Source organism: Balearica regulorum, chromosome 6, assembly GCF_011004875.1.
Source record: "Balearica regulorum gibbericeps isolate bBalReg1 chromosome 6, bBalReg1.pri, whole genome shotgun sequence".
NCBI classification, from domain to species: Eukaryota; Metazoa; Chordata; class Aves; order Gruiformes; family Gruidae; genus Balearica; species Balearica regulorum.
In genome coordinates, this window is record NC_046189.1 from 40,573,890 (window position 1) to 40,591,353 (window position 17,464).

The 17,464-nt window shown below is 38.1% G+C and overlaps 1 protein-coding gene across 1 annotated transcript in view; it reads left to right on the forward strand.

The window, feature by feature from the left end:
* The window catches only part of EPC2 (enhancer of polycomb 2), a 48,715-nt gene that overhangs the window by 3,283 nt on the left and 27,968 nt on the right, over positions 1 to 17,464 (forward strand). Inside the window, exon 2 of the mRNA XM_075757285.1 lies at positions 14,202 to 14,361. Within this exon, the coding sequence (XP_075613400.1) occupies positions 14,202 to 14,361 (160 nt within the window). The remainder of the gene's footprint in view (positions 1 to 14,201; positions 14,362 to 17,464) is intronic.

The window sequence follows — 17,464 nt, forward strand, 5'->3', positions numbered from 1 at the left end:
ATGTTTATGTTAGCAAGTGTTTATAATTTACCCTAATTAAACCTGAGGAAGAAAATTGTGTGGGTTTGTGTTTTGTTTTGCTTTTAAACTCATGTGAGAGAGTACTATTAAGCAAAAGCAGGAAGATGTCCTCTTGCGAGCTTCAGAATCTGAGCAGGAGCATTTCATATTGTTCTTTTTTTTTTTTTTTTCTGATGAGTAAGAGTTGTATTTCATAATGTTAATTAATTGTTTTGGCTAGAAGGGGGAAAGTTGCAGAACAGATAAGCCCTGGTTTTGTTTCTTATCACATAACTGTGTTTTCTATTTGAATGTATGTTACTGGAGATTGCTGATTTGCATGTTGTGGGGGGAAAATCATGCTTAATAATGAGGCAAATTCAGGCTGAAGGCTTTCAGAAATAAACGTACTTGAGTTGTTAGGAAGCTAAAAGCATGGTAATAACTGATGATACCTAGATTGCCAGGTCAAAGCTGGCAAAATCTGAACATTCATCTCAAAATTCTTGTTTGAACATATGTTCATTTATGGCTAAGTTTGACATCACACGACAAGGCTAAGGTTCTACAGGAAAAAGCACATGAATAGCAAGTTCAGGACATGGTTTAATGTTGTTAAAATGCTGACAGAGTACGAATGAGAAGTGACTTTCATTGTCGGTCCTTAGGATGATCTTTCACTGGTCATTAAATATGTTCAATTTTGGGTATTTGACAGGTCGGAAGTAGTTAACTTAAGAATTTTTTTTTTCTTTTTTCTTGCTTTCTCTTCTGTTCGTACTCTCTCCATCCTGTAGTTCATTCAGTTCAGCACCTGCCTTTGAAAGTGTCCTGGAGCTGCTTCTGAAGCAGCACACTCATTCTCCTTTTAAAGCAGGAAGCATTAACTTTGCACAAGTCGTAGGTTTTTTTGTTTGGATAGTTTTGCTGATAAAACGAACTGGAAGAGTTCAATCAGGAGGACTTCAAAATATGTGTATACACACAGGTATCATTAACTTTATGGCAAAGCTCACTTGCTCTTTAAAATAAAGAGTTATGTCCCAGTCCCACATTCACATTTTCTTGCACATATTCTTATGCCTAAGCATTTTTTTTCCTGATTTCTGTTTATGAGATCAAATAATAGTCACTTCTCAATCTTTTCTTGGAGGGGCTTCATCCTGCATGCATGAGTATAAGCACGCTGGTATTGGCTGAGGGTTTCAGAGGTGCTCTGCTTCTGCCTATTTTGTCTATTGCTGAGATGTTACACACTTTACAGATTATGCTCTTTTTTGTACATTGCATTAACTGATAGTGCTGGTTTTTTATAAGGAGACTAATGGAATTGATCACGTATTACAGCTAATTGCCAACATAAAGGCAAGTAGTCATGTTTGTTACATATTCAATTTACTGGAATTGTGTTGATTGCCCCCATGCTACCTGCTTGCTTTCTGCAGTGAACTCGGAGTTTAGAATTCAGTGTAACTGTTTTTCTGCTCGTGCTTGAGTCACCCCCTCTCTACTCCAGACACACTTTCACATCTTTATTGGGAAGCATATGTCTTTTAAAGTTGTTTTTATATATGGGAATGTTACAGATAGTGCTTTCATAGCATGGATAGATTATTATTCCCCCTAACTTAGCAATAATTATTTATACTAAATTATATTTGTTAACCAATAGGTGTCTTAAATTTGCTTAAATTTCATGATGATGATGATGGTATTTTCTTTTAGAGATGACGTTCTGTTGTCAGTTGTGCTGTTGGCATCCATGGCTTCTAGGAAGGTTCTTAAATACAATCGTTACAGACTCTCACAGAAAGCTTGAGGCTGGAAAGGGACCCTGAGGTCATCCTGGCCACCCCCTCCCCCCCCCCCCCCACCTAAGCAGGACCACTTGGAGCCTGTTGCCCAGGACCATGTCCAGATGGCTTTTGAGTATCTCCAAGGTGGGAGGTATCAAATCAGTGAGGACTTAAGATGTTGATCAGAAGTGCCTGCCTGGTTTAGGTTTAAAAGCATAAATGTACATAAATTACTCCCCATGTGGACAGAACCTATTCTAACTTGAGATTTGTATGTGCATTCATAACCTGAAGTCAGGACACCAGTGTATAAAATGGAAAGTCAATAGAGGATAACTTTAGTTCAAACCATGCAAATATTCTGTAAAAGAAAAATCTCTCAAAAATACTTTATGAAAGTCAAAGTAAGAAACTCAAAAGATTGTATTTCCCTGCAACAGTAGGTGAAATCAAGACAGCAGACTTTCCTTAGGAAAGAAACGGGGATTGTTTGATTAGAATCAACTGGCTTTTGTGTCAGGGAAATGTAATTCACAGTAGAAGTTTATTTCGCAGTTTGAGTTCAGCACCTTTATTTCCATATTTTGGGTATGTTAGGAGACTGCTGGGATCACCTGAGTATGTTTGGTAGTAGGTAGCATAATGCTGTGTTGTAATCTTCAGTCATGGAATTTTAAACTTCAGTTCTGTTTATAAGACCTCTTCCTCTGCCTTCAGGTCCTGTGTTTGTCTCCCTCGCTTTGAGATCCGTTGCATCATGCAGTGATGTTCCTCCCAAGTGCACATTTCGGCTCCATTTCCCAGCCATTATTTCCGCTTTCAGCTGTGATCCTCTATCCTTCCTGTGCTTTCACCTGCAAAATACTTTTGTAGCTAACAGACACATCCTTTCACACCACTGCTGGCGGTTTTTAACGTCCCATTTGATAACAGTATGTCAGACTTAACACTGAGTAGGTTGGATTGTGTTAGCTTGACACTGCAGTGGGGATGAAAATAAACTGTTGATGAATGGGGACCCCATCAAAATGCCAGACTAGCTGAGCATTGTTAACTGGTGAACTGTTAAACTGAGTAGCTTTTGTTTTAATTTGTTCTGGCTGTATTTATGTGGCAGAAGTTAAACAACACAAAGATTTGGTCTTAAGTCTCAAACTCACTATCAGTTTATTAGGGTTTATCACATTAACACCTATCAGCTAACCTGTAACAACTACGTGTGAGTATAGGCTTAGCCTGTGACAAATGTCAAGTAATTTATCTTGGAGTGTGCTTTTAAGATACGGCTGAGGCAGAGGGATGGATGGGGAGGGATCGTCTGCTTTTCAGAGTACTGACGCCCTTCTGACTCGATAATGTGAGGTGGAAGCCCACCATGGAAAAGCTGAACATCCTGTAGTTTTATGAGAAGTGGTAGGAGCATGTGGGGATAGAAGGCTTGGAAGCAGAAGCATGAGAGTACTACACTTTTAGTGTCATCCTGAGGTTAGATGGGTTCAGCCGTATCTTAAAACCACACTCTTAATTTAGATAAAGTTGCATTTTTGCTGCAGGCTAGTGTTGTACGCGTGGGTCAGTTAACATTGGCCCGTGAAATTGGTCCTGACTTGTTTGGGTGCCTGAGTCCTTAGTGGAGAACAATGGTATCTGCGTGGATGCTAATTGAGAGTCACGCCCTGGTTCATTATGCAGGAACTTTCCCTTATAGGTTGGTTTCCTCAGGATGAGATGTAATTCTGTGATGACAGTTTAGGAGAACATCTTGAAATCTGCTGCTCTATGCTCTGTTGCTCAGCTCTGGAACGTCTCAAATGTAGGTAGCAATTTTTCCTTTTCTTTCAATTTAAGAAAACCTTGGAAAGAAGTACCGTGGGCAGCTTCAGTTGTGCTTTGAATTGCATGGTGCCAGATTTCCTATTGCTCCTGCTTGGCAAAATTGAGCAGTAGTCAGCTTTGTACAATTTCTGTGTTGACTGAGATCAGTTGAGATGTCCCGTTTGAATAATTTAGATCAACAGACATTAGATCAGCTTATATTAATCTTGATTTTAATTATCTTTCATAAGAAAGATAATTTTGATTGGTGCAAGTCATTCAGAAGGTTATTTGTAATTTATTTTGCTGACAAGGCTAATAAACTATGCCTTGTTTATACTTATTTTACAGTTATGTGCTTTAGCATATTTATTGTTCTAACTGTTCAACTTTTTAAAATATAAATAACACATTTAATATTTACATAAACAAAATTATGGTTAAACCTTAGGTGTCCCAAAAGCCATTGGTGGTGAAGATTAATTGTAGAACTGAAATTTGTGTAACAAGAACAACTGAATCAGAACTGAATTACTGTGTATGAAAAGGAGTAAGAAGTAGAGAGAATAATTTTATGAAGCTAAAAATATCAATATAGACTTAGAATTTTGCATTTAATATTGACTAGTTCTCAGTTAAAGAGTTGAAGTATTTTGGAATATACTATTTTGAAGTTTTGATTTTAATCCATTTTGCAAATTCCTTCTTGCTAATATATAATAATCACTATATAGCATGACTGAAGGTGTTGGGTTAAAATACTGTCCCTGTCCATAACAGAACTCCTCTAAATATAAGGGAACAGAAGTTTGCAGAAAGAAAAATAAAATAAAATTCTGAGTTCTTATTTTTCCTAATTTACTTTGGTGCATTTCTAATCGTGATTAATACATTTACACCAATGTAATGCCTAATCCTTTAAGGTAAAAGGAGAGATTACCACACCTGCTTCTGATTTTTTTTTTTAAAAAAACCTCTTTATTTCTTCAGAGATAAGCCAACAAGTAAATACCTAGAGTAAGAATTTCAGACTTTATTAGATAGAAATATGCCTTTGCTCTGTTGTTATTTTAAATGCATGCATCAGAGAGGAAAGAGTAGGTGAGTGATAGCAGAGTTGTATCCTCTCAGATAAGTTACTTGGCAAAGAAAGAAGTCATTCCCCGCTGGTAAATGCATGAGGACAGAACTGGGTTGCTTTTCTCTAATAGAGTTGTTTCTGGTCCCTGAAGTTTGCTGTGCTCTACACCTCACTAACATGTCTACTTCAGTAGAAATTTTCTCTGTGAGGTATTTTCTCATGTTTGTGTCATCTTAAATTGCGACAGTTTAGGGCTTACACAGCTTGCCGTGTGAGACTGTTCTCCAGTTTGTTAAAGTAATTTTTCCATCAGTTTTCCATATCAATGAACTACTGTTTTCTCCATTCGATCTTACCATGTCCCCTGTGACACAAAGTAATTCATGTACATAGAAATTCTTAGCCATATTTAGAAGTGTTTCCTGCCCCCTTTTTCCCTAGTTGTTTTCTGCTGTTTACATTTTAATTTATAATTTAGGTTTTTTTTTTTTTTTTAGTTTTCTGCCATTTTTATGGCACAATTTTAATCTGCTTGACCAGTTTGAGTTGCATAACAAAACCTCTTTCTACTGTGAAGTGTCCTGGTAATGTCTGATTTCCCTGTGCTAAACTTAAATATAAACGAATACTGGATGTCTTGCAATGGTATCCAATGACTAGATAAATAAGACACTGTTATTACAGAAAGTTGAAATAATTGTATATATATTTCTTGAGGTAAAATGGAATTTTGTAGTTTTTATTACTACCAATTACTGTATTTGCATTGGTGTATTAATTTTTTTTAAACCTTTTTCTAAGTTGACCTAACTTTAGAACCAATCTCTGGTGTCTTTTTTTATTATAATAGGATGGATTTCTGTTTTGTTTGTCAGGTCTTCAGCACTCCAGGCTTCATCACTTTGGTGAGGACATTTGTTTTAAATGGTCTGTAAAATACAAATTCCTTGGTATTGGTGTGTGTATCTCAGTTAAATAAAAATCCATAATATGAACTTTGGATCTTACTTGTGGAAAGAAAATGTTACACACAAGTCAGAAGATTAAATATGTAGTGCAGTAAGAGGGAGAGGTACTGTAAGCAACTTCTTCTTGAATGTGAAAGTTATTCCTGAAACTTTCCAGGGGATTGCATTGCTGGTGAAGATGAAATTACAGGGCTTGTTTGGTACCCAGGCTCCTGGTAACTTCAGTGCTAAGGCAGGAAGTTACCTGGACCACAGGAACTTATTTTTAGTGCATGTCTTTGTCCTTTAATATAACTCAGTTTCTTTGCTAACAAATATCATAGAGCAAGTAGCCTCAGACATCTTAGCCACGTTGAGTAGCTTCAAGCCAGGTTTCCGTGCTGGGACCAGATGCCACGTGTTGTTATGAAGTTGTTGGGTAATGCAAATCTCTAATTGTGGGATGGAGTGAGGCAGCAGCCGCCCCTGCACAGCCTTTCCAGGTCCTTGTGGCCTCCCAGCAGTGAGACAGTTCCCGTGGGGAGCAGTTACCACCTTCAGCTGGAGAATTTCCAGTCTTTCCTCGTAGCGACTCTTCCTCCTCTCCTCTGCAAGGAGCGCGGTTTCGTGACTCGTGGGCACGTGAAGGTCTTGATGGCACTGGAGCCAGGAATCGAGCTGAGTTCAGATTGTGGCTATGCTACTGCACTTAATAAAGAGGAAAACTAGTTGTCGTGGAATCTCAGCCTTTTAAAATACATTGTGGGGTTAATTACATTAAAAATAAGCGAGAATATTTATGTACGTAGGTATGTATCTTTCCATCCCTGTTTGACTTGGGACAATCAAGTTATGCTAATTGAAGCAAACTGTAGAGAAAATAAAAAGGAATTCCTCAAATGCAATTTGTTAACAATTTTCTGTGTAAGGTTTCATTAGTTACCTGGAGAATGATACAAATGTATCACAAGGAGCTAGCTGAAGACTGCTTTCTATGTCTTTTGACTACATGTTGCAGTACTTATAACAATTTTCTCTTAAGGTCATGCAAAGGCATCTTGGGGGGGAAAAAGGTCCTGCTTTTCAGGAAAAAAGGTCCTGGTTTTCAGGAAACATACATTTCTCATAAGGTACCATATTCAGTTTTTCCAAAAGGAATTTTTAATAATTCAATTTAATTGTTATGCTATAACAATAATTCTATTTTTGATAACTTGTATTCAAGTTTTGGCAGACCAAAAACTTGTATAATTAATTGTAGCATTAAAATATAGTGCTGTAGGGGTGGTTTTGATGTTTCGTAAACAGTGACAGTTTTGTGTCAATATGTTTGTAAATAGCAAAAAATCATTATAGGAATGAGAGATTGCTCATCTTCGCATACATTCCTGCTGTCCCACTCAGTAGGGTAATATTTGGGATGTCTCTCAATTGTTTCCTGTCCACTGTTGCATAGGATGATTGAAATTGTATCGTTTGCTTTTTCAGCATTAAATGTATGTAGAGATTTTTATTTTGTGGGGTGGTTTTGTGCTGCAAGGTGAACTAAAGAAACACAAAACCGATTGTGATTATTCTCTGGTCATCTCAGACTGATGATACCTCCAGTACCTCCATCAGTGTCTCATGGGCTAATTGCCATTCTGTAGTCGCTATATAGTGCTTAAATTGGCTTTAGCCAGACTGCCAGAGAGGAAATGAAAGAATTTTTTGGTATTTTTTTCATCCAAATTGGATTTTCTTCACTTAGATATACAGCTCCTATGTAGACCTATTTATCTAGACACTAAGTGTCACCCAAGGATGTCGGGCTCAGTTAGGTGTTTTTTGGTGGCTCTTCTGTTGTACTGCTTCAGCCTACATCAGCATTCTTGAGATAACATTCAGGTGACTTACCTGTAATCAGATGATTTGTATGTAAAGTACTCACAGAATGACTTGTCTTTGTTTTTTAGGGAGCACTAGCATTGCTTTGAAATTGCAATTGTTTAAGAAGTGGAAAAGGGAAGAAAGTGACAGAAAAGTGATTTGTTTGTTTTTTCTGTTGACATGTGAGTTCATTCACTTCTGAAATAATGGAGTGACTTGAGAGTAGCTAAATAAGAAAAATCTTACCTGTTCTAGGGACTTCGGTGAATGTTTAGGATAAAGTAGTACAGTTTGGTTCACTTTGCTGCTTCCTTGAATCATCTGTAACAGCAGCCTACTATTAGTGCTTTTCTTGGCCTGTAGTCATAATTTGGCAGTATGGAAAGTGAGTGTGTGACAAGTGGTTCTTGTGATTATTTTTTTTTAAAAAGAAAAAAAGGGGTGGGGGTTGTCATATTGGAAAAACATGATATGGCCAGAAGTGAAACTGAGAATTGGTTCCGTGAGCCCTTCCACTTGTAGAGAGGGCCTTACACAGCACCTCCTCCTGCCGCTTGTGGGTTTTCTTGAGCTTCCTTCCACTGAGAGTCAGAAACCCCTTAGGGAAACTGAGAGAGCTTTCAGTCATACAGAGCAGCTTTGCTCTGGGTGTGCTGGTTTGAACTTAGTATGTGAATGTTTGTTGTTGCTCAGCTCTCTGCATTACTTCATGACTAATATAACCTTTTAAGGGGACACCATGTGGCAAAAGGAAACATATGATTGCTGAATAGATTAGTTCTTCATTGGATCAGTAGAAAATAGTATATGATCAGCTTTGCTAATTCACTAAAATGTTTGCTTTTCAAAGTAACTTGGAAATGAAGCAATGAGTTTCTCCTAAGCTACTCATTGCCATCTCAAGGGTGAAAATTGCTGTGGGGCACAGACAGGTTTCCTGCTCTATATGTGGCTCCTTATTTCAGTTAACTGTTTTCCGTCCCAGGACAGAGGGAGGGGAAAGAAAGGAAAGCAGCTCTGTAGGTATCTTTTTATTTTACTTTTTCCCTCTTAAGCCTTTCAGCTGCTTAGATCCACTTTCAGTTATGATAACATTAGAGCAAGAAATCAGTCATACTTCAGATAATCAGTCATCATTTTGTTTAGACTAAGTTGGCAATCTCCTTTAAAAAAATAAAATAACCCCAAAACCCACAAAACCCACTTTGCCAGTAAGCTGCTAGCAGCTCAAGAAAAGGTTCATCCTGTTGGTATTGTGGAGACAAATGAATCTTTCTTGTTAGAAAATACCAAGCTCTTTCTGCACTGAGGAAGATAAATATTCATTAGCCATGTTTTTTTCTGGCAGTTAAGGACTGGAAGGGTTAACCACAGAAGAAAACAAAAGATGGTGTTTGAGTGTTTACATTTTTGACTTGGAAATATTTATTAAAAAACCAGAAATCTTTATAAAGAAAACAGCGGAGGGGTTTGCAAAGAGGGAGTAGGTCGGGCTGTGGTTTTAGAAGGGGGAGAGGCTTTTCATCAAAGTAGCTTTTAAGCTCCATGATACTTTTTTTTTTTTCTGTAAGTCTTGTCAACAGGTGTTACTAGCTGTGGTTGAGGCTTCACAAGATGAGTCTGCACGTTTCAGATTAAAACTCTATACTTCTTGTTTCTGAATCTCTGTATTAAATAGGAAATACAAATTAATTGACATTTTTATAATTTGAATGTAATGTTAAGCAAAGAGAATCTCTTGGGTTTAGAAAGTTTTCCTTGTTTTCTTTGCTTTCTATTCTTGATTGCAGCTAGTTTGGAAGGCTGACTAGGTTGTCTGAGAAATAGCTTATTTTGAGTAGGTAAAGCAGTTAATAAACTCACTTTTCTCCTTTATTGTACTTACAGTGGAGTGCTGTGGAGTTAAAGCCATCTATCTTGTTAAGAGAGTTGATTTTAACAGCTAAGCTGTGGTACGTTATGTTTTGTTTCCCTTAAAGTCTTGGTAACATCTGTCAAGATACTTCTTTCATTTAAGTCTGCAGTGTTGCAGATATCTAATGTAAATTGGGTGACCTGAAGCTCTATTGTGAGAGGACTGGCAAAGAGGAAATTCTTTTCTTAAACAGTGTCACAGTAAACTGTAATATGTTTCATTACTTTGTATCTCACAGGGTAAATGTAAATATTGGTAAGTGAATAAAAGTGGTGAAATAACTTTTTAAAGAGTTGTAGCATTGCTCGTATGGTGAGTTTTAAGGAATGAAGAAGGGAACAGATATGTTTAGTCCTAAAGGTTTGTCTTCTAGGATGTCTGTATCAGTAAGGAGTTGCTCATTGGAGTTTCCTAATTAAGACAGATCAGCTTTTCAGTGTGAAGATGGTATTCAATCGTAGGCATCTCCAACCATGCTCATCAAAAAACCTAGAACGTTTATTTAAAGTATGGTAAACTATTTCATAGAGAGTACTAGGTGGATGGCAACAGGGAACTTAAAGGATAAGGAAAAAAACCCAAACTAGTCTGTAGGATCCAAGTGCTCTGTTTTGCAGAGTGGAGTAAAGGGGAGTATGTTGGTAAATATAGTTCTCATGGGTAAAAATAAGGTTCAGTATCAATCACTGTTTCCCTTGAAGCTTAACAAAAAGAATCTTTATGAGAACATTGCCTGTTGACTTATTGCTATTGTTCAACGCTTTTTTCATAGTGAAGAAACTCTCAGATAGAAAGTTGAGAAAGAACATGCAATCTGTGGTGTTTCAGGGGTGAAAGGACATAACAGGGAAGGTACCTTGCTCCTATTTGGACTTTGAGCTTGGTTCTGAACACGTGCAACCAAAGCTAAGTATTTTTAGGTACTGGTGATGTAGGATTTTTTGGTTTTCCCCTCTGAGGAAAAATTAAAGCAAGGATTGCAGTCTCTCGGTATGGGTTCAGAGGTATGATTTCAAGTCTTGTTCTGGACAAGAGCTGATACTTATTCTCTCTGTCAACCCTGTTGTGCATGGCTGTCAAGTCATTTGGAGTGGAGCTTCAGAGGAGGGGGTGTGAGACTGTGCCACTCCACACGGAGTGAGTGCGTTTATGCTGGCAGGACAGGCTGTCTGCACCAAGGAAAACTTACTGGATTATATAAAGGCAGTGACTTCAGCAATTTGCTGTAAACTGTTGTCAGTGTGGTGATTGTACAGCAAAGGTACCTGCATGGCTAAAGTGCATCTAGAGAGATGGATGTTTCACTTGAGAACAATTTTGTTTTAACACATAAATATGCTAAAGCAGCAGTTTAGTATATGTAAAACATAGATATTTCTAATTCTGTTATGCTGTTAGTTGAAAAAAAAGGACTGTCTAAGCTGTATCTGTTTGAAATTTTTTGCCATACTAGTGAGAAAGGTTTGGATGTGCTTTTTAAGGAATTAGTGGGTAATAACTCTTTTGACAGGTACTCCTTTTTATTCACATGGCACCATGTTCTGTTTGCTATCATTGCTGTTTTCTCTAATGTTCAGTTATTTTGTGAGAGATCTTTTTACCTCTCCTACTTCACAACAAAGTACAAGTTAAAATATGGTGTATGTCTTTCAAAACCATAAGAAAAGGTGAAAAATAGACAAAAAGGTGTATTGGTATGCCAGTTAATTTATCTTCAAAAATGCTTTTTCAGGTTTAATAAAGCCATTTAATTAGACCAATTTTCATATAAAAGTCTTCAGAGTTTGTTTAAACAGAACTCTTTCAGGAGTTAAAATTTCTATTTTCTTTAACTTCATGTTCAGCAGAAAGATAGGGGTTGTTGTTGCCCCCCCCCCCCCCCCCGATTTTAAAAATTACACGGTTTATCTGTCTTTTGAAGATCTACTGTTTAAGTGACAGTAATACTGTTAAGACTTTTCTGTTTCAAAGCTGTGTTATGCTTGAAGGCTTTTTATGGTGAAGTGAGTACTAACACCCATTGTCAGATATTCCTTGGGAACTCTCTGTATGCTTACTAGCAGTATTCCAAAAACTGAGAATCTGAATTGCTCATCTGCACTGTTTAATGGGCTGTGGAGCCAAAAGATGATTTGAATTTTGGTTGCTGTGTGTCCTTTTTCACTACTTTTTCTGAAAGTTATGATGCTCCTCCACTTGTCAGTAGTGAGGCTGCCCTTGGAATGTTCTTTCCTGTTACTCTGCTTTCCCCGGATTTCTCAAAGATGTTGAGAAACTGGAAGGTAATCTTGGTGGCTAAAAGCTACTCTGAGGGGAGGGTGAGAGAACTGCTCTTGTTACTTCTGGCAAAAGAGGGTTAGTACGTCACTGAAACAGGTTACTTAGAGGGGCTGTGGAAAACAGAGGTTTTCAGGACTTGAAAAAGTCACAGCTGACCGATCTGGTGGCATAGATAATCATCTTCAAGTGGGAGTTGGGCAGGTAACAGTGTTTCTGTGGAGCTCCTGTGTACTGTGGTGTCAGCTGTTAGGAGATAACTCTAGGGACATCAGTTGAAAGCGACGCAATATTGAAACAAATTTTATTTTAGTTGAATTACCTACTCAGTGCTGTGAAGCTCTCAAAGACGCATTTTAATGGTGAAGTGACAGATTTACTCAGTATGTAGTAACTCAAGCAGATCACACCAGATACTTGATGGCATGCTTGTCTTAATTCTAATAGCAATCACTTGGGAGCCTGATAGTTTGATTTAATGTTGCTTCATCTGCTCCAGGAGATGCCCCAAGCTGCTCTTCCAGTCACTGATTTGTTATATTCTAATTTTGCAGAAATGACATTATTTGTGTTTCTGTGAGATCTTAATATTTAAGAGAGTATAACTTAATAAATATCATTTAAATACTTTTAAAGATTTGTTTTTATTCACTACCTTTTTTAAACTAATGTTAGAATTAGAGGAAGAAATCTTGTTCTTGAGAGGGCTTACTAAGCATGCGGCACAGAATCTCTGTGTGCAAGACCACCGTGTCTGTGAGACTGCGTTGCAATGTAGTTATCGAAACGCTGGCTGGTTCTCCTGTTTGTGGTGGTGATGCCTGACCTCTTGTGAGGCCGGATAGTCACCGGTGTTAATCCAGGGGAGGGGTATCCCAGAAAACCAAAGGAGGAGACAACATAGCAAAGTGGTTTTGTTTTTTTTTTTTTGTTGTATTGGTTTTGGATTTGTTTTTTCTGTTTGGAACAAATGCTCTTTCCAGCAGTCAGGTGTGCGAGAACTGCTAGAGGATAACTTGAAGCCCCTGGAATAAGTAAGGTAAGGTTGCGTAGATCTGACAGCTCAGCATTGATTTCAGGTTGATACTGTGCTGTGTCTTCCTCCCTTCCCTCAAATTTTGGAAGCTGTAGGCAAGAACTCTGTGGTGGGGGACAACAGTCAAAAGAGAATGAAACTTTCAGGCTCCTGGTTCTGCTGGAGACTAGTAGTTAATCTGCTTGGAGACTGCAGTTTGCTTGTTTTATATTCAGCTTGCATGGATGGCCAGCTCATAACTTAACTTTCCCAAGTAAATGGTTGTGGTGATTTAAGATCTTGTCCTAGTGAAGTCTACCACTCTTCCTCTTTACTGGACACACAGAAGGCAGCATGTGCCAACTTAGCCATTCAGAGTCTTAGCATGAGATGTTTTTGCAATGGTTTAAATAAGGAAACTGCACCGGAGGGTCTGAAGCTTACACATAGACTGTACAGCTGCCAGCCCCTGGCTCAGGGAGGGAGACAGCAAGAGGGGTAACAAAAATCATGCCATCTTCTGACAGTCTGCCAGACAGGCTTCTCTTGTTGCTGGTCAGTTCATATCAGGTGTTCTGCAGATTGCACTGAAATGATACAGAGATGGTAGCATGAATCAGAATACTCCATATTTGTACTGGTTTTCTTTAACACAAGTATTCATGAAAAATCTTTGAGAGAAAAGCCCCGGGTTAGTGCTAACTTGCAGCAGTAGATAAGTTTCACGGAGTTAACTAATAAAATTCTGTGTGAAAAAAAGATGTTTGTAAATTAATACATTTGTTGTGATCTCTGTTTTACTTGAAATGATTCTGTAGCAATTGAGTCCTGTCCTGTAAGAATAAAGTCTAGTGATACCTGTTTAGGAAGTCTGTGCTGTTGAGGTGTTATTCTGTGATGACTGTTCTTTCTGGTGCTCTTAACTGGCTGAACTTCTAAAGAAAGCAAGCCAGTGAGAATTGCTGGGTAGGCAGGAATGATGAAATTAACTATTCTTTTGATTTGAATCTGTTGCTTATAATACTTTAAAGGACTTACTACGCATTTGTTAACTGATCTTGCATAAATTTTCTCTATGACAGGTTTTGATGTGTTTGGCTTATACCAGCCCTGATTTTCTACTGAGGTTATTTTGTGTAGTTTGAATGTTTGACTTTTCCAAGTCTGGTAGAAGGTGTGTGCTGTTGTCTGAATGAAGGGATTGTCATCTGTTTGTGGTCCTGCCATACATTCACTGGAGCTCTAAGATTCCTGTAAGTTAAGAACCCCACGGTATACTAAATGATGGAGGACACATCTTCTCCTGTCACTAACCTGAAAGCAAGCATCCTGCTGTCCTCAAAAAATACAGTAAAGTCTCAGCTCTTTTTATCTGGGTTTCCTGTGAAACACCAGGAAAACAGTAGGAGAAAAGGATTAATGTCTTTCTATGCACTTCTATGTACTGATACCTAAATAAACAAACTCTTAAAATTTCCTCTTGCAGGAACATCATTTGCAACGGGCTATCTCAGCACAACAAGTTTTCAGAGAAAAGAAAGAGAGCATGGTTATCCCAGTTCCTGAAGCGGAGAGCAATGTCAACTATTACAATCGTTTGTATAAAGGAGAGTTTAAGCAACCAAAGCAGTTCATTCACATTCAACGTAAGTTTAAAAAATGTCAAAGTTGCTACAACATTCAGAAAGTGAGAGGACTCAAAAATGCAGGGAGTAGAAGAGGGGTTGTCTTGCTCGCTGAATGAGTCTGGAATGCCTGTTAACTCAAAAGTTCTATATAAATGGAGATCAATAAACTAGAAGAGTTTTAATAATGAAATGAGACTTCATTCTACTGATGGTAATCAAATTCTTGAAGGGTCAGTTTCAACCATGCTAACAGTGGAGTTCAAGCTATTCACTATAGCATGGATGTGTTCTAGGCTATGGGTAACAGTTACTTTTCTCTGCGTTTTGCTAAAGCTGTGGAGAATTCCTTTTCTGTGGAGAACTATGAGCTCATTTTATAGATAAAAGAAAGTATTCTTTTGCATGAGTTTAACTTCCTATGTCTTAAAAGATCTAATGATAGTTAAATGTAGTGGTCTCTGGATTAATGTTAAAACTTTGGTGGTGGTTCTGTCAAGTGACACACATTTATAATTGTTCCTCGGCACACAAATTATGTTTGTCCTTTGCAGCATGTGGTTCCAGGGGGTTATTTTGTGACTTGGGCTTCTCCCAGGAGTTACCTTTGTAGCAAAAACCTTAGATTCAATCATCACAGTGGTTTGTCAGTCCTTATGGCAAAGTGCAAATTCAGTCCTGGGCCTCTGCAGAGGAGACTTTTCTTGTTGTTTATTGATCGTATTGGCAAGGCTATTGAAAGGGGTGTGTATGCTAAAGCACCTTAAACAGGCATGTGGCCCTCATTTGTTAGTTCTGGGGTGTGTGCAGACAGTACTGATCTTACTGAACTTCATCTTGCCAGGCAGAGAGTGTGGATAATCTGTTCCTCACACACTTTTCAGCTGCCTCAACAAGAGGCTGTTGATCTGCATGTAGATTTGAGCAGAGAAAGCATTTTATGTTGTTGTGTCTTCTGCTTATAGACGTAACTGAAATTGAAGTTAGGCAAAGAGTCTTAAGCCCATACCCAGCTGTATGTTGAAGATCCTTGCATCATTTCTCACCAACATGGTGAAGTCTCTCATTTTTTTCCATGTATTTACAAAATAAGAGGTTTTGGGGCATAACGTATTCAAGATCCTCTCTGATACAGTAGAGATCATACTGGTAATGTGAGAAATGAGCTAAAGGAAATTAAGTATTTTTCTCCTTAGTAGAAGAAACAAAGCTGGAAGCAAGGCAGGTTGAATTAACTGAAATGAAGCTGCTGTATGAGGAATGTATTTTATTCTTTTCTTTGTTGGACATTGCCAGAAACACTGTAAATATTGTTAATAAACATGTCTAAAAGTGTTAAGTATATTACGCCAAAATGTTCTTTGTCTCGTTGAGACTCACAGTCTTTCTGGACAGAATTACAGAAGGTATTTCTGCTGAAGAGAAACATCAGATACTGTTCCAAGATAATTTTTCCCACATATTCTGGTTAGAGTAGGTGTGATACAAGGCAGCTTTATGCTACATAAACTGCTTAGTCTGTTTTAATGCTAAAAGCACAAAAAGCAACAATACTTCCTTTGGCTAAGGAAGTTATGTAAACTGATAGATGCCAAGAGGCCACGTACTGTAATCTGTACTTACTGATCGTTATTTCTAGCAAATTATGTTTTGCTGTTCATCTGGTAGCCAAGGATTTAAAAATTTTTAACTTTACCAGTATAATTCTTTTTAGACCAGTGATTCCAGGCAGAGAAAAGTTAATTTCTTTGAGGCATGGAAATCATGAATAAGCATGGTTCCAGGTATTAGTTGACCTAGGTAGCAGCAACTCAGGTGACTTTGAACTGAATATAAAACAAAAGCCTTGAACTATTCTAATTATTCCAGTATGCTGAATAATTTTCTAAGAATGTTTGTAGTTTCAGTAACATGGAGATGCATTGTGAGTTATTAATATGCCACAAAGAGTAAGTTAGTATACTTGTACCTGTGCTAGAATTATAGTGAAGTGGATGTAAGAAAATCAGTGTCCCTAACAGAAACAATAAGAATGGAGCAAAAAATATATTGTTAGTGTGTATATATATGTATTTTACCTATGTTTGTATATAAAGGGTAATGATACCAAGCTAATGCTTTATTGTAAGTAATGCAGTCAGGTAGTTCAAATATAGGTCAAATAATCTTCATTAAGTTGTGTGGGATGAACTCTAGTCATTCTTTAAATTAAAAACCAGCAAGTGAAATGTGTGCATTTCACATAATTGAGAGTTGGCCATTTTTTATTTATTGTGTGTTCCACTTTTTTAGAGGATGCTGTAGCAGGATCTGTCCAGGCTTTGGCTTTGCAGCCTGGGTATGTAAAACAGGTATTTGCGTGATCCCTCCGGAGGTGAGGTATTTCGGTGCAGGTGGGGAGTGCTGGAAGCTCTGTTCCTGTCCCGGACTGCAGACTTGCCGTTGAGGTGCTGTTCTGCTGCTTTGTTACTACTTTGGGTACAATTACCATGAGGTGGTTCTTAATTTGTGCTTGGTCAGCACAGATGTATCTGCTGCTACCAGGATCAGCACTGCCCACTGTCCCTTACTGGCAGTACCTTTCTGGTGGCAGTTGTGTTCACGGGTGAGCTAACTCAGGGAAGTGATCTGGCAGAAAGCTTATCTTTGATTTTCATTTTTTGGTTAGGCAAACCTCCATATTTACCGGTTTTCTGCCTTGGCCCGTTGCATGATTGCTGGTGTTGGCACAAGTGAGGTGGTAGGAATGTGGCTTGCTGGGGAAGGAAGCTAGTAGAACCGCTTGCTTCAGTGGTAACTCACAGCTATGTCAGCTTAAAATGCCTGTGAAACCACAGCCTTAATTTAGTTTGCTGAATGAAATTAGTTAATTTAGTTAAGTTAAACCCAATTTAATGTAGCTCAACTTAAAAACAAATTGCATTTCTGTAAGTTAGTATAGACTCAGTTCCTAGGGGAGTTCAAGTAAACAAAAGCAACCCTCTGAAAGGTACTGCCATCAGGAGTGGTTAAAGTGGCAGGGGATGTAAACTATGATGTTGGTTTTGCAACAGCAATTAGCAAGCCAACAAGTTCTGAGCGTTCATGTGAGGTAAACTACCGGTAGGATGACTGGGGCCCTGTC